Raw genomic sequence first — 24,147 nt, forward strand, 5'->3', positions numbered from 1 at the left:
GTTGACTTGAACTAATGTGGCGTAATCATTCATGGTGGGCCACTGATGAGCATTCACTACAGGGAGAAAAAGGTGTATTATCAGTAGCTCAACATGGCAAGATATTAGTTTGCTACCTGCGGTGTTATTTTGTTGCTGCTGGTTTCCCATCAAACCTCCTAAAGCACTTATGCTGCTTTCTGTGAACATACAAGTTTGGGTAGGTTGCACAGCACCATGAAAGTTACCTGCATGAGAACAGATTATGCACAAAATGCTTGTCAGGTCCTAAAGTTCAAGTTTCAGCAGCAAGTTACACCCTTTTTCCTTCTGCACACGCAGCACCTGTGTTGTGCTGCTCATGAGAGGTTGTGCTGCAATAGCTCTAGTCCTGGTGGTCCAGCATCTGAATGATTGGACCTGGTGGAGTGCCCTTCCCATTGACAGCAGTGGGTTTGTGAAGGGCTTTATCCTGGTTGAAACAGTAGAGTATCTCTCTTTAGCAAGATCTCACCTCTCAGAGCATCTGGCCTAATTGAAGAGAGTCAGGATGGCAAAGTGCTGCTCCCTCGATGGGGGGATGTTGGGCATGGCAGAGAAACCCAGTCTCTGGTCTCTGCAGCTTGCTTTATTTAGAGCGTCGAAGGTCATGTTGTAATTGCTGTACTCGCAGTACCAAAAGGGGTTGGTTACTCCTGTCTGGATTTGTGCTTGTTTGATGTTTGAGTGGTGCATCATTCTACTTGCCTCCATTTTACAACAGGCTGACATTAAAAATAAGATGCTAGCCTCATGGAGCCCAAAGCTTTTTGGTCCTCAACTGCTGCCTGAGTGCACACTGCTCTCTGGAATCTGAAAGAAAGGAAAAGTCTGGGGGAAGAGAGCTGTAGAGTTAAAAACTCTTCCTGTCTTGATAATGGCTACAACTACATTGTTGTAAATCTTTATCTTACTCCTTCAATACAAATGTCACCAAATGCCCAAGGAATGTCGGCTGTAATTTAGTTTCATAAAGTTCCTGTATTACTGAGGAGTGTCTGGTCTCCAAGAAGAGCTGTAACTGGTTTCTGTTAGCCCACACCTAGTGATGAGCCTCAGTTTGGAGGTTTGGGCAGGGTGCAGATTTGTTTTGGAATTGGCCTGTGAAGGTTTTGGATGGCCTTTCTCAATAAGAAGGCTTGTGAGTCCTGCTTCATGCTGCATTTGTCTGTTGAAACTTATTTACCCTTAACTGTGAGGTTCCACTTCATGGATTATGTGACTGGCAACTGAATAGTACTCTCTGAAGTTTTCTTGTGCATGCATAGGTTTAAAAAATGCCAACACAACCGTACACATCTGTGTTGGGGGGAGGATTCCTTCCCCTCCAGTCTAGATGAATGTCTGTAAATCCTTCATTATTAATTTTGTATTCAGCTGATGTAACATGCAAACTAAATTGACAATCCCTTGCAGCAAAAAATGCTGAGCTGCTGTTACTGTGCTGTGTCAGTCCATGTTAATCAGGCTCCTTGTTAATCAGAGATTCTGCTGGTTTGGGTTTCACAGGTGCCTGCAGTGACGGAAAGGAGCACTCACTGTAGACCAGGATAATAGAACATAGCCAGGGTAGAGAGATGCCTTACCTGTGGAAGTAAAAGTGGTAGATACTAGGCTTGTCTCCTGTAGCCTTAATCTGATTTTACTGATGTTCACAATCAAAAAGCAGTTACCAGTAAATATTCTAATTTATAATACAAATTCAGTACCAATGCTTATAATTAGTTCTTTCCCCCAAGATAACTTAGTTTTTTCAAAATGTTTCTTTGTCCTGATACTGACATAGTTCCACAGCCTGAACATGCTTCGAGTACATCTGTTATTCTGTGTGATTAAAGGATAGAAGTTCAGTGATTTGCAACAAGTGGAATGTAAAGCACTTGCTCGTAGGTGGTTCTTGGAGAATGACTCCCGGTAGCTGCTCCTTCTTGCTTGTGGTGGCTTCCAGGTGTTCCTGATGTGTTCTTAAATAACGTTTGCTCTTGAGATTTGAATTCATGTCTCTCTAGCAGTCAAGGTGGTTGTATTTGATAGTTTGAAAACTGCCTCTTCTGGGTAATTAACTCAGAATTAACCAAGCAGAGTTTTACAAAGTCTCAGAACTATGTGATGTACTTTCTTTGAAAGAAAGCAACTGGGCCAGTTCTTGGAAGAAAATTCTTTTACGTTATTAAACACTTTAAGTTGTTATTTCTTGTGCAGGGTCTTCTCAAGCTGCTGGTTGCTGACAGGTAGGAGCGTACTGTAGGGAAGCTGCATTTATCTCCCTGCTTTTTGGGTTCTCCCCCAGGCCTCTGCCTCTGGCCTTGCCTGGAGGTGGTGTCAGAGGCTAGGCAGGTGTTTCATACCCAATAAGATCTTTCCTGTACGTGTTTCTTGATCTTTCACACAGGGAGGATTTGCTTTTTGACAGTATGTGTCATAGTGCCAAGATGAAAATAAAAATCAACAGTAAAACAGGCTGATTTTGTGCAATTGTCCTGCTTACCTTTGTGCAACTGTGAAAGCCTTACAGTGCGTATCACTTGGTGATGACTGTGTAGGATGTCTAAGAATATTCCTTAGATGTTCAATTAGGATGTTAATAGCTAAAGACACTTTTTTGAAGTGCTTAATGGTGCACTGAAATAAAGCTATCTTCTTGAACTGTACTTCATTACGTCTGCTCAAAATATGAGGATAACAAAGGTACAGCAGTGATTTCTGCTGCTAGTATTTGGGAATGAGACATTTCCCAACTTGGCATCCATGCACTTGTCTTTCACTTCTGCGCTTTGGTTTTCATTATGGTGCAGATGTCTTTGCTTTTTACCATTTCTCATTGTCAGTTTTATTTCCCTTGATAATCCAGCGTGTATTGCTTCACTGATGACTTCTAAAGAGTATTTTCTGAAGTCGGATTTGTTTTTTCTGTGCTGCTGTTGCTGACCAGCAGCCTTGAAAAACACTTTGGCAAAGTACTCCATAAAGGTTGATTTTAAAATGGGGGTGAGGGGGAACAAAGCATTAAAAAAAAAAAAAGTTAAGTTACAATGTCAATGGTATGTAGGGCATCTCCTGTAACACACATTACAACTTCACATAGATATTTTTTTTTCTGATTTTGAACCCCCTATAGTAGTAGTCTTAGACACTTGGTGTATGATCACAGATCGAACTTTGGAAATCCTGAGTGCTGGCTTACATGAATCTTGGATCAGTATTTTAGTAAGTTTTTTAGCCCTTAAATATTGGAAGGATTACATGTTTATAACTTCAAAGCTTCCAGAAAAGCTTGAATGTTTGGTATATTTTCTGCTTTATCAAGCACTCATGCGCATCATAATTCTTAGTTTGTTGCATCACATCAAAATTGACATGGTTACCATCAGGGTTTTTATGTCTGTAGTCTAAATGTTGGTTTGTGCTTTATTTTCTGCTTTTTCCTATGGTAAATTGTGGATTACTTAAGCTGTCTCTTTTTTTAAAGTCCTATAGTGTTTTATTTAAGTCCTATAGTCTATTTAAGTCCTCTGTAGTATGTGGGAAATGAACCTGCTAAATGTTTACTCCATGAAGGTATGGCAGCTCACTCAGTGATGTGTGACATGCTGAGGAATTCGGGCTCAAGTGCTGCACTTCATCGAGACTGACATAAACAGTAAATTCTGTTGGCTGAATGCCAGATTCATTCAGTTACCAGGCTAAATCTAAACTTGCGCTGATGTATTTTTTTTTTAATTAAAAGCAAGACTGTCAAGGAGTACTGCAAATCAAGTATCATGAAATGTGCTCCCTCCTCCCCTTTGGGCATAAGTGCTATGGCCAGGGGAGAACCTAGGTACCCTGATGCTATCATGCATGAAATCTTGTTGTTTTTTGTTTCAATAAATGCTGGAACTTACCCGTATCTGACATCCTAGTGTACCCACAGTGATAATTCATCTGTGCACAATCTGTCACTTTATATAAGAGCCAGAATGGTTCAGGACAAAGGAAGGAAAGCATAGCTTGGTGCTGAATTCTTGAATGTGACAGGAGAAGAAAGAAGATCCTTGTACTTCAAGCTTTTTTCGGTTGCAGCTAGAGGCTATTTTTCAAGGCAGTAAAAATGTTCGATCATGTAGTTAATCCAGTTGACGTACAATTTCTTTGTGGTTTCTATTACCTGTAAGTTGTTAACCTACACATAACTGAGCAATACTTTTAATTACTTGAATACACTGTAACCAGAATTGTCAAATTTATGGGAATGTTTACGAGGAAAATCGGTTATTGGGATACCTGCCTCTGGAGCAGTTAATGTTTTAAGATTTAATTTGGTTTCTGGTAACTGACAACGCAAATCCTTCGCTGTTTCACATGGCTGTGATAAATGAAACTGGTAGGACTCCTCTGGGGCACAAAACCCCCACATAAAAAGGTGATGAACTGGAATTAGGTGCTTTTAGATCAGTGGTGTAGAAACCATTTTACTTGGCATAACTGGAGAATTAGCATCAAATTAAGCCTGTGAGTGTTGCCCTACTGTAAAGTCATCACCGTAATTGGGGCTGAAGCATGAGGGAGGGTGATTAGTGTTACCAGAGGTGGAGCTACCTATGGCTTCTCTTCTTGGGCTCAGCAGTGCGCTTGCTTCTCTGCAGAATGAAGCAGCTGAATATATCCAGTAGTCCTGCATCATACATGCATATATATTTGTCTCTCACTTTAAAACGGACTCTGACAAGACTTCTTTTAATAAGCAGGGCAAACTACAAGGGCTTTAGCATAAGCTCATGGGGAGGATGCTGGAAGGATAACTTTTTACAGTATCTTTTGATTTGTTTGTGGGCATGAATTGATAGTACGGTTAGTTATCTGTCATTAATTATATTCAGTGCTTACATTGGTGTCTCTAGACATTTATTCCCCTCTATGCCCCCCCCCATGTCATCTAACATTTAATGATCCTTCTGGCTATAAAGGAAACCCAGATTTGAGACATATCAGCATTGGAAGCTGAGTGATGTATTGGTCAGATGTGCACAACTTTTACTGGACCTTGTTTCTAAGTGGCTTAACACAGCCCCTAGCATGATGGAGCTTCTGTTCGGAGGGTGTCTTGGAATAGGAAAGGAGAAAGTAAAGACTGTCCATGGGAAAGGTTAATGGCACTGCTTTCTTCCCTTTCCCGCTCCAACATATTGCAATGTGTTTTCATTGTTTCGGGCATACTGGAAAACACTTGTGACCAGTGCATGTGCTTGTATGCACAACAGTTACGGAGAAAGATTGTCTTCCTAGCTGATGTCAGCTGCGCAGCCTTACAGAGGGGCATACAGGCAACAGAGATGGCAAGGATGTTAAAGAGGATTAAGAGAAGGGCAGCTTAAAATCCAAAGCAGTCAGCTCTGTTGGTGCAGTTCTGTGGGATACAGACTCAGCTGAGCCTGACTGCCACAGGTCAGCCGTGTAGTTTATAGAACAGCCAAGGGAGATTGTAGGATATGTGGTTGTAGGATATGTGATACGTAAGATAATGTAACCAGGATTCTTTAGAGATTACTGGTGTACTAAATCTCTGACTACGAAAGGATATGTAAAGATGCCACTCAAATTGTAATTTCTGTCTCGGTTCAGCTTTTTGAAATTGGTTTTGAGCATTTCTGTAGTCAGCTTGATGATTTGGCTCTTTAAAATAAGCAAGATTCCTCATTACAAGTAATATTTCATCTAGAATAATGAAACTGTTAAATAATACTGGGTTAAAATTTCTCATCTTAATAGTCGTTAATTGCTGTAATGGATGATCCCTTTGCTGCTACCTTATTGTTCCTTGAAAGCCTGTTGAAAGTCTCCTTCCTTCTACAAATCATTTCCCTTCCCCACCCCCTCTCATTTTATATTTGGTTGTACCATGTTAGTCTCCACTTGAAGCCTTCAAGAGTAGCTCTGCTTTCAGAGCACGCATCTCTCTCAGGGCTGTTATACCTCTGTGCTTCTTCTCTGAGAACCAAGATCCTGGAGTACAACTGCTCCACCATCTGAGTGGTCCCACCTCCATGATTTTTTTGGTGGGAGTGAGAAGAGAATGCTCAAATGAGCCATGACTGTTACCCGTTTCCATGCTGTGTTAAGATGGACTTGAGGTAATGAGAGAAACATTTATTGTAGAGTGTAACTTGTCTGTTTCAATCTCCCTGGTGTGCTTTAAAAGGAACGTGATGCTTTGTCCTTGTAAGTCAGGTGTACCAGGCTCTGGGAAGACCCATTTGGAAATATTCTGCCCTGCTTCACAGTTAGTAGCTCTGATGCCTATTTTAAATTAACTGAATTCCCTTTTGACTTTGGGAATGGAGAACTAATCCCACCGCAGCCCTTACTGCCAGGAAGAAAAAAAACCAATTATTGTGTTATTTCTTTTTGTTTGCTTCCTTTCTACTTCTTAACCAAAATATTCCCTTTGTGTGATGGGTAGACTTGGTTCTACTAAGAAGCATTGGCTCTACCCCTCCCTCACCCAGGCCAGGCTGGTTTGTTTTTTTTTATCGTGTAATACCTGCTTTGCTTCTCTTGCCATCAGTCACGTCTTCAGTGCCTTGGCAAGGTACAACAGAGGTGCAGCTGCATAGTAGATGGCCGTGCTCTGAGCCAACTCGTTTGGCCCTTCTATTTGGTTTCTTTCCTGTATAGTCTTACAAGGCAAATCTGCCTGAGGAACTGACATGCTTTAGCAGTTAGCAGTAAGCCCACGTAACATTTGCTAGGTTTGATTTCTGGTTTTGTCTGCATTTTTGTGGTCTCCGTCTGATAGAAGAGTGTAACATCAATGCCCATGCTGTCTTGTGTGGTGGGAGCTCCTGCACGCATGCTGCAAGTATCTGGCCGTTCCCACGGTGAGGGGGTATCTCTGGCTCTCCAGCTCCTGTGTAGACTAGGGAAGTGAATCTCGTTCACTTCTCTACAATGTGCTGTGGGCAAGTCAATTTTTATTCTCACTGAAAAGCTTTCACAGTGATAGAGAAGAGTATGTTTACATCGAAGCAGTGTTGGATAATGACCCCTATGCAAGTACGCTTCTAGTTAGATGGTAGATGTACTACAGTGCACCAAAAATTCCTTATGGCGATTGGTGTTTCTATGGGGAAGAATACACAGTATTTGATTGAATTTTGGCTTGATACATGATGAGTTGATCTTTATCTGGTCTGCAGAAGAGACTAACCAGATGCATGTCTGTAACTGCCGTCACCAGTTCTTCTTATAATAGTAGTTGGGGATACGATTTCCCTGTGTAAAATGTGTTTTGACAAATTGGGTACTGTTGATTCTGTGTCTAATTACAGTTGTCATTAAGCACTAGAACTTTGATTTGAGAAACAATACAACTCATCTGCCTTTTCTCTATGCAGAATTGGCTACCTGTAGTGATTAACAAGCTTCAGAAAAAGTGAGAGCAGACTGAATCAGCTTGAGAGTTGGCAAATTTGGCGCTGCTGAATGAAGATGCATTTGTTTGAGGTTTGAAAACCTAATCATGAAGATTTTAATCTCTCTTGATGCTTTATGTAACAGCACACCATGTGATCTCAGAATCTGTAGTGTCATCACTGTTCGCCCTTCTTGTTTTTGTTAATCATGACCAACCACAATTAAACTCCTCAAACTTTGAATGGAAGCGAGTGGATAATCTTTAACGGGTGAGGCTTTGTGATTCTTGAAAGTGCTGCAGAGTTCAGGACCTGTGGTTAATAGTGGAATGCTAATGCTAATCTTACGGCTGCCAAGGACTGAGAGGTATTTCTTCCAACCTTCCATCTGGGGGAAACTAATCAGTGGGTACTAAATAGATACATCAATGAAAGTGACACTTCTTCAGAAACAAGGCTCTGACCAAATAACCATGAAAGTGTTATTCTTGGACCTGGAACAGCATCTAAAGAGGTATTTATAAAATTTTTAATTTTTAGATGCTTGATTTACTTTTCTTCCTTTTTTTAAAAAAATGGTTTCTTAAACGAATTTGTTTGAGCAAGTACTTAAAAATGCTTCTCCTAAACCAAGGTGCTTGGCACAAGTTGAAACTATTTCAAACTATTTAAAGCTAGGAGTATCACATTGGTTGAATGTACTGTGTCATGCAGACATAGTTTTTGTTTACTTATTGTTTTACTTATTCACTGAAAATCTGCATGTCTTGAAATCTCTTTATAATATAGATTATTTTAGATATTTTAGTAAACTGTTTGCCATTACAGTACTTTTCCTCTTTTCAAAAAAGTTATTACAGTTATTCCAAATCTTAAGTGATGCAATACTAAACCAAATAATGACAATTTTGACATGATTTGAAATTTATTATCAAGCACGTTCATATTCATGTAAATATTTTTCATACATAATATATTTTCTGTCTTGTCATGTGTTTAAAGAACAGCTTAGTTAATCAGTCTTGTTAAATGTTTGGAGAGACATTGAAATAAAACATGGTCTTCTGCATTACATTTGTTAACCTCCCTTTCCATCTAAACAGTATAAAAATGAGGTGGATGGTTTTGATCTGGTTCCTTTCTAGTGTTTAAAAGAAATACCAAGTAACTTGGTGAATGGGAAGAATTATTTTACTGAGTTAAAAATATCTGATAGTTGGGGGAATGAAAATGCCCTCATTCTTCATGTTAAAGAGCTGTTGTTCTGTGTACAGAAGGCAAATACCCTTCTGTGGGAGAGAGCACAGAATGTGTTCTTCGTAACTTCTGATCTCTGAACTGGTAACTTTTGTTACACCACAGCCTTAAAATCCAGAAACCTTGCTCATATCATATAAATTTTGATAAATACTAATTATACATATTCACTTGTTACCTTTGTCATGTTATGTTTGCGGTACTGCCCACAGAGAATAGCTTTCCTCTGTGAGTGGTGCCTCTTTAAAGAATATAAATTTATACATTGAAAACTTTTTTAAAAAAGTTCTTCAGCAATCAACAGTTTCTAAAAACATGCTTGAATTTTGAAATGGATGTTAAAAACTACACTAAAATCACCTGTATGCCTAAGGAACCAGTGTAATGGAAATACTTTATGATTTTATATAGAAATCGAAATATAACAACAAAAGGTATGTTGTGCTTGAGTGGCGTCTGTGTACAGCAATGACCTGTGTTCTCATATATTACCGAGCAAGAAAGGTTGTATTGAGAAGATTGGTTTGTGGTAGGAAACAATCTGTTCCACAAAATGTATGATGAAAAAAAGTGTGATGGAGTAGACATGCTTTTTCTTTAACCTTTCTGCATTATTAAGAGGTTTTGCTATAACTGATTTTTACTGATACACATAGCAGCCCAGCGTAGCACCTCTAGTTGTAACCCAAAATCTACGTTAGTTATGTAGAAAATGTGGATGACTTCTCCTGTATTCTTGTTCAGCAAGCTACTTCCTGTTTACTTCTCGCTTGCTTTTGTTCCCTCTAGTTTCATTTACAGAGACACTGGGTTTGCTCTACTTGTTTTTCTGTGAGTTCAGGCTGGCTGATTGTCACGTCACCATAAATTGCAAATGAAGGCGAAACTTCAACCTCTTGCGCAGCTGTCCTTGGCTATTGTTGCATATGGTTATATTGGCTTTCCAAAACTGACCCTACTGAATGTGTGGGCCAAATCAAAAGAAGCATTTGGCTTTCTTCAGGTTAGATGTAGAATCTCTTTTTTGAGAGGGAGTGCAGATAAAATTAAATACTTTATACTTTTTCATTTAAAGTTTGTGTGCAAGAATGACATCCAAGATCTAGAGTTCAGGCTCTGGAGCTCTGCCAGGGTGCTGTGGAAGAGCGATCCCTAATGTCTGTGTGCTACTGGGGAGCTATGTAGCACTAAGCAGCTGGAAACTGTGATTATGTAGGTGTGCAGGAGCTCCTGCTTCTCTTGTACTGCAGGCAGTTGGTGGCTGTGTCTGCTTGAGGCCTGGTGTGTATCGGCATTTTTCTGTATTTGTACTGAACAAATGGTGTCGTGGCATCTTCTGTATTTCTTTTTGAAACTTGGTTGGAAATGCAGGTCATGTGAGCCTGGGGCCTGGGGGAACCCACCCAAGTCAGAAGATGCTTCAGGCTCTGGTTATGGCGTCAGCTGGAAGGAAGGAGTGCTGGGTGCACCTGCTAACTCTTGGAATGGTTAAGGTGGGCTGTATTGGTTAAAGGGACAAAAACTTGTGTGTCTTGTGCTGTTATATTTAGGTCATTCCTATCTGAACTTCAGTAACTTTAGCTGGTTTAAAGCATTCCTTAGTGAAGGGCATCCAGCCTCTACCTGATCTGATATCAAGGGATAGAAAACCAGCTGTATTTGAGCTGGTCCTTCTTACTATTTTTCAAAGGCAGGCTTTAATTCATCATTAGGCAAATACTAAATAGATACATTCTAATATGAAAAAAGAAAACAAAAATCTGACAGCTCCTGAAACCTAGCATTTTCACTATTTAAAGGTAGCTTTTCACTCATCATTCTCAGTCCTTCCAAGGATTTCAAGGATCCTTTCAAGTACCTTGACATCTTTCAGTCTGTCAGTATAAGTGAATTCCCCCAACCCCAATCTCTGAATCAGTTCAATGGTTCTTTTCTACCTGTTTCAGTTTATCAACAGCATTTTTTAAAATGCCGAATTCTTCAGAAATGGGGCTGAAAAACAGGTTTGGCCAAACTAATTTAAGGCAGGAGCCTATCTCAGTGGCACCGTTGTTATCCTGTGACTCAAACATTCACTTGCAAGTATTTTTGTTTATAGCTGTCATGATTGCTCGGGGTTGAACTGCTGATCGATGTTACTGTCTACCTGCCCAGGGCCTCTAGCGATTAGCAGTAGCTGGGGAGTGTCAGAGAGGAATTCCCCTGTTCTGTACCTTGTGTGGGAGCAGGCAATGCCTTCCTGGATGGGAGGCTGCCTGGGGTGGCTTTTTGGAAGAGCTGACTTGTGCCCTGTGCTTGGTGGGGCACTGCAGCAGTGGTGGAGCTGGAAAAGGGGCTTTAAATCCTGTCCTGCAGCAGGACTTGACAGCAGTGTGGCAGCTCACCACGTTGATGCTGTAGAAGTGGCCACTGGGCATCTGGGCTAACACCCTGCACGAGAATGAGGAAATGTACCCGGGAGCTGTTTTGGATTCCCATGTGTTACTGAGTGGGTTACTCATCTCAGGCTTCTGATGCTGGAGCTGGTTGGGGTTTTTGTGGGGGTTTTGTTTTGAGGTTGTGTTTTTTTTTTTCTAAGCCACAAAGGTTCAAGGTGTTATCTTATTAACAGTGGTTTTCTGGAGGATGAAGTAATTGTTTTCAAGAAGTGTTCAGTTAGTATATAAATGAGCTCAGAACTCGTTTTGTACAAAAGACTCTTGGAACAGCTAATGAAACTTACTTTATGTGGATATCCACCAGAAAACAGGCATCAGAACTCTTAGGGAGTGGACAGGACTGCTTCATAAACAGTATGCCACTCGCAAATTTAGCCAACTCTGCATAAAGACTATTACCCAGATATTGAATAGGTATGAAATAACATGCTGTAAGCTTTCCTTTGCAAGTTGTGTATTAAAAGATTAAGATTATCTTCTGCTGTTTGCAAAATGTCTGCCTCAAGGGTGGCTAAATGTCAGTGGTGTCTGTTCTGTGTGGCCACCATGGATCTGACAGTCTCAAGGTACTTCCTAGAAGATGAAGTCCTGCGGAAAATGAGGGCTTTGTACTGGCTGGGGTTCTTTTAGAGGAGCAGTAAGGTACTGAGGAAGGCTGAATCCCAACTGAAGGAGAACCAGGACTTCAGGGTATATGGGCCTTCTGTAGATGGTGGGACCTATGCCAGCCATTTTCAGTCTCTGGCCTGGAAGGTGTTCCAAATATGCTGAGCTGGCACATTGTGTTCTGACTGGTCTCTTTGGTTTGCAGTGTGGCAGAATTACAGGAACGAAGTGTTGCACTAAAGCGGGTAATACATCTCTAAAGACATAAGGCGCAGTTGGGTCAGATTTGAAATATATTTATCTGTCTTAAGGTAATTTTGAAGTCATTTTTAAGCACACCTCATTTCATAGGCTTATGTATTTTCCCAGGTTTCTTGCCTTTCTATTTCAGGTCAGTATTGCTTTAAAATTCCTTCCTTCAGTGGGGAGAAGGTAAATGTTTTTTTTTATGTGGAGATACTGTTGAGATTTCTGCGGTCGTGAGTCAGCAGGATTTGTGTCTCTTAAGTCACTGAAGCTATGCCTGGATTAAGACGCTTGGGAGTACTTTCCCGCTCCAGGGTCTAGCTGTACCTGTTTCTTAATGCTGTACCGAGTTGAAGCAGGAGCATACATCAGATTCCTCTCATATCCTTGTTCCCACAGGGTGGGGAAAGCACAGCCTGGGCAGGAAATCGTCCAGCAGATGGCTGACTTAAAGGTTGATAAAGAGGAGCAAGACTTTGGGATACACTGCCGTGTGCAATAGGTGTAGTAAATCAGGTCGCATTCTTACTGGTTTCTGGAAGTTTCCCCTATGCTTCCTGAATGGGTGGAGGTACATTCTATAACTGCAAGTTTCCATTCAGTTATAAAAATACCTTTAAATACATCAGAGTGAATGCAGCCTGTTTGTCAAAGTGCACTTCTGCTTGGATGGAACAACAGCTCTTGACTTTTCTCTAAATTTTCTAAGTAGTCACCAGATGTTGATAAAACTGTGGGTTGAGGTACATCTGAAGTAGAAAGTTTTGACCACTTAAGAAATTAGGAAATACGGTATTACACATACATTAGAGCCAGGGGAGTCATTCACCTACTTGTTAATTGATATTGCTAATACCTTTTGAAGCCATTTGCCAGTGATTGTGAAGAGATTGAAACTGTAGGAGTGTAAATGGACAATTGGATAGAGGTCTGTCATCTTCATATATTTGCCAAGGATGAAAATTGTTGTTGAACTCTGACCTTATTGTCTTTATTCTACTATATGTGTAACAGAGTTGCAGTGTTGGGTATTTATTATTATTATTTAACAGAATGTCCTTAAAAAAGGTTCTGCATAACGGGGTGGTAACGAGTGATCTGCCATGTCAAAAGCTGAGCAATGACGGACCTTCATCCTCATTCACAGCAGATTGTATTCCACATCCCGGGCACTCAGTTTCCTGCACTGTGATCTTACCTTACATTTTGTGTCTATATGCCTGTACTTTTCTCCTTTGATCATCACTGGCTGTTTTTAATCATTTCTGTAGAAGCTGGAATAGGGAACTTCATTCCAGACTTCCTGAAGACCATAGGACAACACTGGTTAATTGTGTGGGTTTTGGCTTTGTTCCTAGCAACTCTGAATTTGCTTCTAGTGTGATATACTTCTGTGGGAAACACAGGCTTAATTTCAAGCATTGAATTGAAAAGTAGCCATTAAAGGGAAAATGATATTCAGTGAGAAGTGTAGGCCAACTGTTATGCAGTATAAGTAATTTCTTAATAAGCATGAGTAAATTATTAGCTGATCCAAGATTTTCAATGTAGTTTCAAGGGGAACAATTGGAAAAAGTGGAGGAGGTGGGAAAGAGGAAGGAAGAGATTGACATAATAGGTGTAGGCTTTATGGGGACTGGAGACTGGGGACAGGGGAAATGGAGGGACTTAAGGTCCTCTGTCCCCCTTCCATGGTTAGCACCAGTCGGTGAGATGTAGTATTCCCATTTCATGTTACTTGGAGTGACTTTTCCACAGCCTTAAGGAAACAGAAGATATTAAGAGTTTAAAAAATGATAAAAGATTACCCTGCTCAGTTACAGGTTAAATTAGCTGTTACTTAATTTGATGACTAAATCCCACTGTGTGCTATCAAGGTAGAGTGGGGTGGGTGTCAGCCACTGTCTGAGTCCCTCCTGGGCTGTTGGCCCCCTGGGTCAGAGATACTAGTTAATATAGAGAACTTCAGCTTTCCAAATGCTTGTGGTGTCACTGTGCCAAACCACTTCCTATATTTGCTATGTTTCTTTTTGTTATGTTAGGTGTAACTTGAAATGGTCCAGTGACATTGTTTCTTTCCCTCTTTTAATTTTGGAGTACACAGTTGAAAAATCTGTTGTACAGCTAGAACAAGTGGGATTAAATGCTAGTGTAAGTAGGTTTTCCTTCTAGGTGTTCTCTTTGGTTTTGAGAAAATCATTGCACATGAAAGCTATGCATAAGAACAGGGAATAAGTTAAATCTAAAATTACTTAAACCAAATTTCACATAAAGGAAAGATGAGTTACAGTTCCATGCTTTGGGTAGTGAAACTTGGGTTGTAACATTTTACCACTGTTCTACGTAGGCTGCTTTATGGCAGTAAACAGATGGGGTTTTTTCTCCCCTTCCATCCTGGGGACAGTGTCAGCCTGCAGAGTGATGTGTGTAGCTTTCTGGAGGAAAGAAAATAAATTCCTGGCTCAGATGTCTCACTTAAAACTTTCAGGGGTGCTAACACAGCTGGTGGATCTTTTCCCACTTCCAGTCCTTGGTCAAGGGAAGTTTATGTAATACTGACAAGGACTTTCACTTTCAATGAAGTTAAATATTTTACACTTACTCATTTTAAGCTTGGATATGAAATTAGGGAAGCCTGTGATTCCCAAACTAGATGTTACTGCAAATATGTAATTCTCTGAGTTTAGGTGGTGTAACATCTGGATGCAATTTCAGGTTTTGAGTTATGATAGATCTCACTTGACTGAGGAGATCTTGAAACTCAGTGGATGTGCACAGAACAGTCCTTCATCCCAGCTGCATTGCTAGATGGTCATCGGTGGATGATCACAGGGAAGGGTATGCCGCATGTCCCTCTCCAAGCATCAAAATTGCTTTAAGATGGTTCGCATTTCTTTGCAGAGCTCTCTCTGATGGGTGGATTATCTCTGTGTTTGTCTATATCCAGGTACTTGGTACAGACCTTATGTTTTATTTTGTCAGCATTACAATTGGTAGAATCATTATAATTCTCATTAAAAACAACTGGGGTTGACTTAGCAATTAGTTGCCTGTAAAAGAGAAAGAGGATATCCTCAGAGGGGCCAGTGAGAACCTCTCCTTGTTTGTCTTTTGATCTTACATGGTTACCTTCTTGCTTTTAAATGCAGCTTTGTGTCTCCTGTGCAGAGCACACAGCATGATATTTCAGTGTGTGCATTGCAATTAGAAGTACTGTCAGGTTATTTCCAGAACCCCAGCAGGGTGTATGTATTCTTTCTGCTGACTATTTATTTAGTTATGCTTGCACATCTGCAAAAAAACCAACTTATTTACAAATATAGCAGTTCATTTCACTAGCATCTTGCATAGCTTTCCCTTTTATCTGTTTTTTCATGGGACTAAAACCCAATTCCTAGCAAACCAAATTAGAGTTGCAAATAACTTTACTATGGGGGAGGAAAAGATACATTTAAAGTAGTATCTGGCAGCAAGAGGTTCTTCAATTTAGCAGAGATATGTAAATGGAAATCTGCAGAATTCAAACTAGAAATAAAATATGTGTTAGCCTTTGGAGCTGAGCAGTAAGTTCTCAACCTCTCCAAGTTTTCTTTAAATCAAGATCCTAGCTACAAGTTTTGGGGCTGGAAAAAGATGTTGGCTAGATTCTGTGATCTTTTAGACTATCTGGATGTGATCTTTTTTTAGTTGGTTGGTTTGGTTTTGTCCTTAGTCTGTTAAAAAAATAATTATAACTTACGGGGGGGGCGGGGGGCGGTGCGGAAATCACTGGGAAGCTTCTCCAGCCTATCGTGTACCTTTACTGAGATGAAGAAAAAAAGTCATGGTGTATTGAAATAAATAATTCTTTAAGTCCTTGAAGCCAACTGCAGCCAGACTTTCCTCTTCAGGTTATTAGCTTGGAGCAGTGTTGCTAAGTTTGATACTGGGGGGATTGCTGTCAGTACACAAATAGTTTTGAATTTATGAATTTTAAGGCAGAATAGTACTTTGCCATTTATTGACTGTTTTTAGATGCCAAGTGAAATGTAAAGTCAGATGTCATGTAGAATCTAATTACTGTACTCTTTAGTAATTGTTAAAAATTTTTTTTAACCTTTCAGTGCTTTAATTTTGTGGTTGATAACTATAGCTGAAGTGCACAGGATCTGAGCCTGTCTTTAGTGTAAGTTGAAAGCGTGCTGTGACAGAAATTGCTGTTTTCTAGTACAGTTTTTCGTGTGGTCTCTTTGCAACATGGTCAAAAGATGAGATTTATTTTAAGTTCAGGAGATGCTTATCTAGGGCTTTTAATGTTGGCATTTAAAGGGGGCATACATTGACAAGATACCTGAAAGGTAATTTTTTTAAGTGAAAGAATCTAACATGCACACAGAAATACGCCAAACCAAACTTGCGTAGAGACAAAATGGTTCTGTGCTGCAGCTTACTTCATTATGTGCTTAAGATGAAAAGCTCTTTTTTCAAGTGCTTAGCGTGATTATATTGAGATGAGGAAATTTATTTAGTGGGAGAAACAGTGTTTAAGAACTGAAACACTACAAAAGGTGAAGCATGCTAAGAAGTCTTTCACTACCGTATATGTTTCAACTTAAGCAGTTGATTTACTTGAGCATCAGAGATGCTGGTGAGCTCCTTGTTTAGCAGTATATTGTATTCTGCCCTGCTTGTTTCTCAGTAACCCATCTCAACCCTTTTTCTATTAATTTAAGCAGTTTGTGAACACCAGGCAGACTTCCAAAGTGTATGATCTGCCATGTGATGGGACTCTAAATAAATGACCCTCATTCCATGTCCAGGGCTAACAGCGGGCATGAATTGGTCCAGCCCAGTGCAGACCTGGGGTGGCTTTACAGAAATAAGGAATTCTGCAGCCTTTCTCACCTCTGCTCCCAGGAATGTAAAATTGTAAGCTTTTGCAGGAGTCTAATACCATGTAGTATCTATTAATGAGATATTAAAAGAGAGAGAGAAGATTTTGAGTAACATAGTAGTCATCTTGACTCCCTTCTAGTGCTGTGAGAGAAGGTGAGTGAATCAAAACAACATAAGCTGAGTAAAGTGCATGTTGAATGTTATGGTAGAGGGGCCAGGAGGGGAGACAAATTGATGAGCAAGCAAGGGGGGGAAAGGGAGCTTGGAGGATTATTTTCCTTACAGCTTGTGTAGATTTTTTAAAATGTATGATATAAAACAGCAATAGCAAACCCCCAACTTTAAATACGGAGTTCTGTCCATGTTCTTGTCAGGCAGATGATGTGGTGTTGAGGTGAGAACATCACAGATTAGTGTTCTTCCCCCCCTGCCTTTTTGGGGATGAAGTAGTACATGAAAGTACATGTCCTGCTTTTTTTATTTCCTAGATGATTTGAGAGCTTAGAGCTTTCTCAGCCATAAAGGGACGCTTATGTTTTGCTTTTTAATAGGGTGGGCAAAGCAGAACATGCATATTAATATGCAGTCCTACTTACGCAGCTGACAGCTTTCAGTTGAATCATAGCTCTGCTTGTAGGCATCTAAAAATAAATGAATTTGCTAAAAGCCCACTGAAGTTAATGGAAGATGGCTAGAGAGTTTAGTGGGAATTGGATTTAGGATCATACCTGTATCTCTTCTTCACGAAGATACATTAGTATAGATTAGAGGGCAATGTTACTTATTGTTAATTTAGTCTGAAAATCATATTTTTCTGTCATAAGTGGGATGATGGTGTTTTATAATCACCAGTTGTTATGGCAGCACTGACGATCATCTTGGAATGCATCCATGACTTTATTTTTACATGTACTAATGAAAACACATACAAACGTCTGCTGCCTGACCTGCAACAAAAGCAGGCATTTCAAGGGTACGTCTGTGTGGGCATGTGAGTTTGCTATCTTCCAGGGAGTTATTTTATAAGGACCTAATTAGCAGAGATACAATTTCTCTGGTTTTATATCTACTCTGCCCCATTCAGGTTGAGACCTTTAGGGAACAGAGATTGCCCCTGAGCTTGTGTCCAGCTGCAATTCCGTTAATTTTAAAGTCCTAAGTCCCCTACTGTGAGGAGGAGTCATTTGAGACATTTACTTGATTTTCAAACCCCAGCTCTTCATAAAATATTAATTTAGATCAAGTCTAGGAGAGAAGTTGATACAGATTCCGGTACAGATGATGTGCTTTTGGAGCTGTTTATTAAATGGCTCACTTGGATCACTGAATATGTTTGAGTACCATTGTGTGTAGTATGTAACCTTTGCAAAGAAAGCGGTTAGTTGAAGTCTGTTCACATTGTATGGTTACTGGTGTTTGTCCATCAGGAGGTGGGAAGCTGGAGCCTGACACGTATGTTTTAATGTGGTGGTTCTAATTTACTTGCCTGTATTGACTTGCAAATGTAATAGCAAAGGATTTTTTTCAAAACCCCCTTCCTTTAATTTTCAGCCTGTTAGGTGGTATCCTGTGGAGCTTCCCCTGATATCTGAAGATGGCGAGATGAGAGCTGTGCCCTTGCGGGATGTACATCCTGTGTGGTACTAGGATAGCAGCTATGATGAGCACTTATTCTTAAATGTCACCTCTCTTGTGAACAGGATTAGTTTGTACTACTCTGCTGGCATTACTGAATGAAAGAATAGTAGACTAGGACAACGTAAATAAACTAAGAAGGATGATGCAGATACGCAAATGCTAAATTTAGCTTTAAGATGATTATTCTGTGCCTCCTGGCTTTCCTGCTTCTCTGGGAGCAACACCTGTGACATATATGTGACTTCCAGCTCTTGGAGAGGTTTGCTGTAGAGAATTGAAGAGGTTTTTTACTTTGTTTTTGTGCATTTAAGTAACGTAATGCCTTACGAAAGTGCAGGTCTAGCAGATAGTGGTTTTAGAGGCTGGCCCTTTCTTGTGGAGGTGTTTTGTGGTGGTCAAGCTCAGCCTTGGGTCTCCTCCTAAACTCTACTGGTAGAGAGGATCACTTGGACTGGCTGTGACTGTAGTGGCTGTGTTTGATGACACCTGAAAGCATAACATTTCTTGATAAATACACCACAGTTATGTGGGATAATTTTTTCCTACATTACTAGGCACGTGCTGCAACTTTTAAGACCATAAGTGCTGGATGACAATATAAAAATCAGCAAATACGCATTTTCCCTGTTATTGTACAAGAGTATTAGCTGGGTTGCTAGAAGTCCGAAGGTTTGGCAGTGCGTGCTTTTTGTGGATGATCTGATGGCTGAATATTTTTTCATAAATGGTTTTAGGGACTAATAAGGCGTGTAAAGGACAAAGAGGGATCGCTGCTGTTTTAGCAGATCTGTACGAGTCTGAAACAAGTTTTATCTGCAGGTGCATTTGTCTGTGCGTGTGCATCCCGCACAGGCGAAGCTGTCCGGTAACGGGTTTCATTCTCCGGGGCTGAGATGTGTGTAGGGGCGGTGGATCCCGCCGCGGGAGCAGGCACCGTCCCTGCCGGCGGGGCTGCCCCGGTGCGGCGGGGCCCGGCCGGCCCTGCCGTGCGCCGATAGGTGGCGCTGTCGGCGCGGCGACGGGCGGCCCCTGGGCGGCGCGGGCCGCGCTCCCGCCGGCGGCGGCTGGCAGCGCGCTGGGCTCCCCCGCCGCTCCCCAGCTCCTTCGGCTGCGGCTGCTGTTACTACTATTATTATTAATAATAATAATTATTATTGTTTTCATTCGCCGTCAGCGATTGCTGGTGGAAATCCACGGTGAGCCGCGCGTCGGCACCCCGTGTGCCGGGGTTTCGCGGGGGGGGAGGAGGGGGCAGAGCCGCCCCCCCACCCACCCGTGCGGGGTCGTCCCGCGTGGGCGCTGCGGGGCGGCCAGGGCGCTGCCAGCCCCGGGCGGCGGGGGGGGGGGGGGGGGCAAGCGCGCCTAATGAGATGCGATGAAGCGGGGGGCGGAGCCCGAGCGGCGGCGCAGCCAATGGACGGCGGCGGCGCCGCATAAATTATGGGGGGGCCGGGATGGCCAGGTTTTGTGCGGCGCGGCGGAGCGCTGACCTCGGAGCTGGCCGAGCGCAGCCCCGCGCCCCGCAGGGTCCCGCCGCCGCCCCGCCGCCCGGCGGAGCTGCCCCGCCGCCCGCGTACACGCACACGTCCGGCAAGAGGGAGACCTGATTTCTGCGGGGAGCCTTTCTGGCCGCGATTGCATGAATGCCCAATGTTGTAGACCAGTGGCAATGGATCTAGGAGTTTATCAACTAAGACACTTCTCAATTTCCTTCTTATCGTCCTTGCTGGGCACCGACAACTCGTCCCTGAGGCTCGACAGTAGGTAAATAAGTGTTGTGTCCGAGGGGCTCTGCCGGCGCGGCGGTGGCGGGGCAGGTGAACGCCGGGCTGACTCCTTTGTCCGGGGGAGCCGCAGCGGCGGCACCGGGCGCCCGCCTCGCCTCGTCTCCCCGCCCCGGAGGGGCTGCCCTCCCCGGCGCGGAGCGCGGCTGCCGCAGCCTGCAGTTAAGCTCGGTCTTTGTGGTCTGCTGGGGGGCAAAATGTCGGGATATTTGATCCGGCTGCGGGCGGGGGGCTCGGGGCGGCTTCACAGGTTGCTTTACTGCAGTGGAGCATCCCGGTGAGGCGGCGGCGGCAGGGCAGCGTGAGGATGACTTTCTCAGCCAACTGGCTACCAATGCCCGCGTCTCTTCTCTCTTAAATAATTCAGCCGCCGCTAATGTATTTTTTTTCTTTCTTTCTTTCTCTCTTTTGCAGTTCCTCTGGTGCAAGCGTGGTAGCTATCGACAACAAAATCGAGCAAGCCATGGTACGTACCGATTGGGGCATAAAACCGTGGTGATGTTTGAAGCGGTAAACAATATGGGGATGCGGCTGGTTAACCCGTGCGCGGACGCGTTTTGGTAGCGGGGCCGGGGAGAGGGAGGGGGAGGCACGGCTCCGGTTCTGGGGGCTTTTTTTCTGGTGGTTGTTGTTTTATCGATCAAAGGCTTCCTGCGGGGAGGAATGCGCACTTCTCTCTATCGATGCCGGAGAGGGAATGACGGCATCGTTTTTGGCTCCTGCCTCCCCAACCGATTGATCCCAGCTCCGTGCGGCGGGGGAGGGGCGCTGCTGGGGCAGACAGCGGCATTTGTGTGTGTGTAGGGTGTTACACACACACGCCTACCCCCCAAAGCGGGGGTGTTTTGGGGTGCTTTTCGCTTTTTTTTTTTTTTTTAAACTCCTAGCGCATCCCGCTTCTGCCAAACAAGCGCATCCCCCGCGGGCTGCAGCCGGGCATCCTCCGCCGCTGCGCCCTTCTCCCGGCGGCCGGCACGGGCGTCGCGCTGCCCGGAGCCGGCGGGTCCCCCTCCGGGCCGCCGCGGCCGCCGGCCCGGCCCCCGCCCTGCCCCCGGCGCGGTCCCGCTGCGCTGCGCCTGGGGCCCGGCCGCCCTTTGTTACTGGAGCGGTGCCTGGAGCCGTTCTCACGGGAGCCTCTGCCGACTGTTGCTAGGCAAACTCCGAGCCTTTAACTCCCGGCTATAAATAACTCGGACGCTCATTGGCCGGGGCGCGCTCTGACGTCATCCACGGCCGCGCACGGTCGGCGGGAGGGAGGGAAATGCGGCAACCTGCGCTGAGAACTGGCTGCAGCCGGTGCGCGGGGGGCGGGGCCGGGCGCGGGGCGGGGCCTGGCCGCGCGCCGGGGGCGGGGCCCACCGCCCTCCCCGGGCCCGCACGTGTGCGGCGGCTTGTGACCGGCCCCCGGTTCCGGTGGGGCTCGCTGGGGCCGGGCCGGCGCCCTCCGCCGTGGGCCGGGGCCGTGTCCCTCGCGGGGGGACCTGCCGCACCGCGCCCCGGCAGAGCTGGGCGGCGCCGGCCCCCGCCACCGTGGGTCGCCTGCGGGGCTGCTCTCCTGACGCTCCTGCTCTCTGCTGCCTTTCAGGATCTGGTAAAGAGTCACTTGATGTACGCGGTAAGGGAGGAAGTGGAGGTCCTCAAAGAGCAAATCAAAGAGCTGATAGAGAAGAACTCCCAGCTGGAGCAAGAAAACACTCTGCTAAAAACACTGGCCAGCCCGGAGCAGCTTGCCCAGTTCCAAGCACAGCTGCAGACTGGTTCCCCGCCTTCCTCTTCCCAGTCACAAGGGACAACACAGCAGCCTGCTCAGCCGGCATCACAGGGGTCAGGGCCTTCAGCATAGTTCGGGATGTCGTTGCCATCATGATTGCTGGCCTCTGGACTGCCCAGAGCAAGAAGGACTAGCGGGAATCCGCCACAGCCACCCTTCATCCATTTCAGTGCACATTGCAACTCAGACTGAGGACTCCATGCCCCGTACACATCAGGAGAGGCTTCTCTCCCTCCCCGTATTATGCACTCATCTGTCTCTCTCTCTTCCCTCCCTCCCCCCTTTGGCTTGAAGGAGTCTTTGTTCTTAGGTTGACTGAATAAAATAAACTTCTTCCAGAGAATTAGCACAAGTACACTGGGGACTTGAGCAGCTTCTGCAAATGGCTGAGAAGCGAAGCTGCATGCCTGAATTCTTTTTTTTTTTGGTTTGTTTGTTTTTAAACCTTCTGCTCATCCAGTGACATAACTGATACAAGTGCTTTTCGAGCTTGGAAATATGAAGAAACAGACTGGAGTAAAAAGTGATGGTTCAATCCCCCATAGTGCACTGGGGTTCCAAAGTGAGGACTGGTGCATAGGATCGAAGAGGGAGAGGGAGAAAGGTAAATTCAGTGTTTTAACATTTAATTGTCACCTGAAACCTTAAGTGCAAATACTTGCACCGTTTTTTGAAGCAGTGGACAGGTGCATAAAGCTGTATTATATATAGAAAGCAGGTAGGTGACGTACAGTTGGGTCATAGGATAATTACAATGAAGGTTATTCGCCTACTGTATATTTGTGTATTTAGTGTAATTACTTTGTAAAATAGAAAACTGTAACTATTTAGGTTGTACAGATTGAAGTTTAGTTGTTTCATTGGCTGATCTGAAGAAGTTTGGAAAGTTGTTTTTTTTATGCTACATAAATAAGAATGCACCTACGCAACTGTTCAGAATTTGGCAGATTTATGCTGTTTGTGTAACTTCTGAAGTTCCCTGGCTGCTGATTATCTTGAAGTAAATCTTTGTTCATTGTAGTTTGGTTCAAGACAGGAAAAACCACTCCAAAAATTATCAAACCCTGCTAGCAAAGAATTAAAAAAAAAAAAAAAAATTGGATTTCCCAGTATGGATTTTTTGCATATGATCTGTATAGTAGTATGCATATGTTTTTGTGCATGTTCTCTAAACAGTTGTAACACGTCAATGTATTTAACTGTTGCACTTGTCAACTTTCAATAAAGCATACAATGTTGATAAATCACTGTTTGTATACTGTACTAATGTTAACTGCAGTCACTGTCAACATGTTGCAATGCAGTTTTACATAAGCAGAGAGGTCAGGAGAAGGTCCAGGCTTCAGAGGTGTAGTTTCAGCTAAAAATGCATCTCCCGCTTTCCACAGTGTTCTTAAAAACACAGTGAACATGAAGCCAAACGAAGGAGGTGGGAATAGGGGGCCTGACTAAGCAAAGCTCCTTGTTTTGCTCTGGTCGTGTGCAGGCAGGACTGTTGAGTGCCTTCTGTATGTGGAGTAGCAGATAAGCAGGAGTCAGGCATCTGCTTGTATGATCAGCTATGAACGTATAAATCTCGTGCAACGGTTGTTCCGTGGCAGCACACTGCACCCGTGCCTGAGCGTGGGTCTCCCCGTGCTGGCAGCAGCTCTGATACCCTGAATTCAGGGTGACTGAGGCAGCAAGCATTACGGCTTCCCCGGCAGTGCAAACATGACTGACCTGCCCTCCTCTCAAACTGCCAGGCTGAAACCTCGGCATCCAAGAATTTCTCACTTTCACTCCCACAGCTTTTTATCTTGATTATTTGATACTTTTGTGAGTTAAAGTTGTCTGAACTTGGCTTGCAGTATTAATTCTGCCTTCTAAAATTGTTGAGAAGAAATTCCAATTATGTGTGAAGATAAAAACTTTCCCTTTGGTTTGAAAAAAGTATTTCGTTCCTCTTTAGTTATGATGATTAAAATACAACTGAATCTAAACCTACCGATTTCTAGGTGAATGACTAGATACAGCGTGATTGATAGGCTATAACCGGGGGAGCAAAGGAATTTGCAGTTTTGCAGTGGATGGTGTTAGCTAGTGCTGAGCATGTGAATCTTGTATACTTGAAAGAGTATTCC

General features: G+C 43.4%; 1 protein-coding gene across 8 annotated transcripts in view; it reads left to right on the forward strand.

Moving 5' to 3' along the window:
* Positions 1-23,271, forward strand: part of TSC22D1 (TSC22 domain family member 1) — a 95,797-nt gene extending 72,526 nt beyond the window's left edge. For 2 of the 8 annotated variants that reach the window (XM_056327592.1, XM_056327600.1), the window contains 2 exons: positions 20,668-20,719; positions 21,839-23,271. In XM_056327592.1, the coding sequence (XP_056183567.1) occupies positions 20,668-20,719; positions 21,839-22,096 (310 nt within the window). In that variant the 3' untranslated portion in view covers positions 22,097-23,271. The other 6 variants (XM_056327595.1, XM_056327593.1, XM_056327596.1 and 3 more) reach the window with 6 other exon arrangements.
* Positions 23,272-24,147: the final 876 nt, after the last annotated feature.

The sequence above is a fragment of the Falco biarmicus genome, chromosome 2, assembly GCF_023638135.1.
Source record: "Falco biarmicus isolate bFalBia1 chromosome 2, bFalBia1.pri, whole genome shotgun sequence".
In the NCBI taxonomy this organism is placed as follows: Eukaryota; Metazoa; Chordata; class Aves; order Falconiformes; family Falconidae; genus Falco; species Falco biarmicus.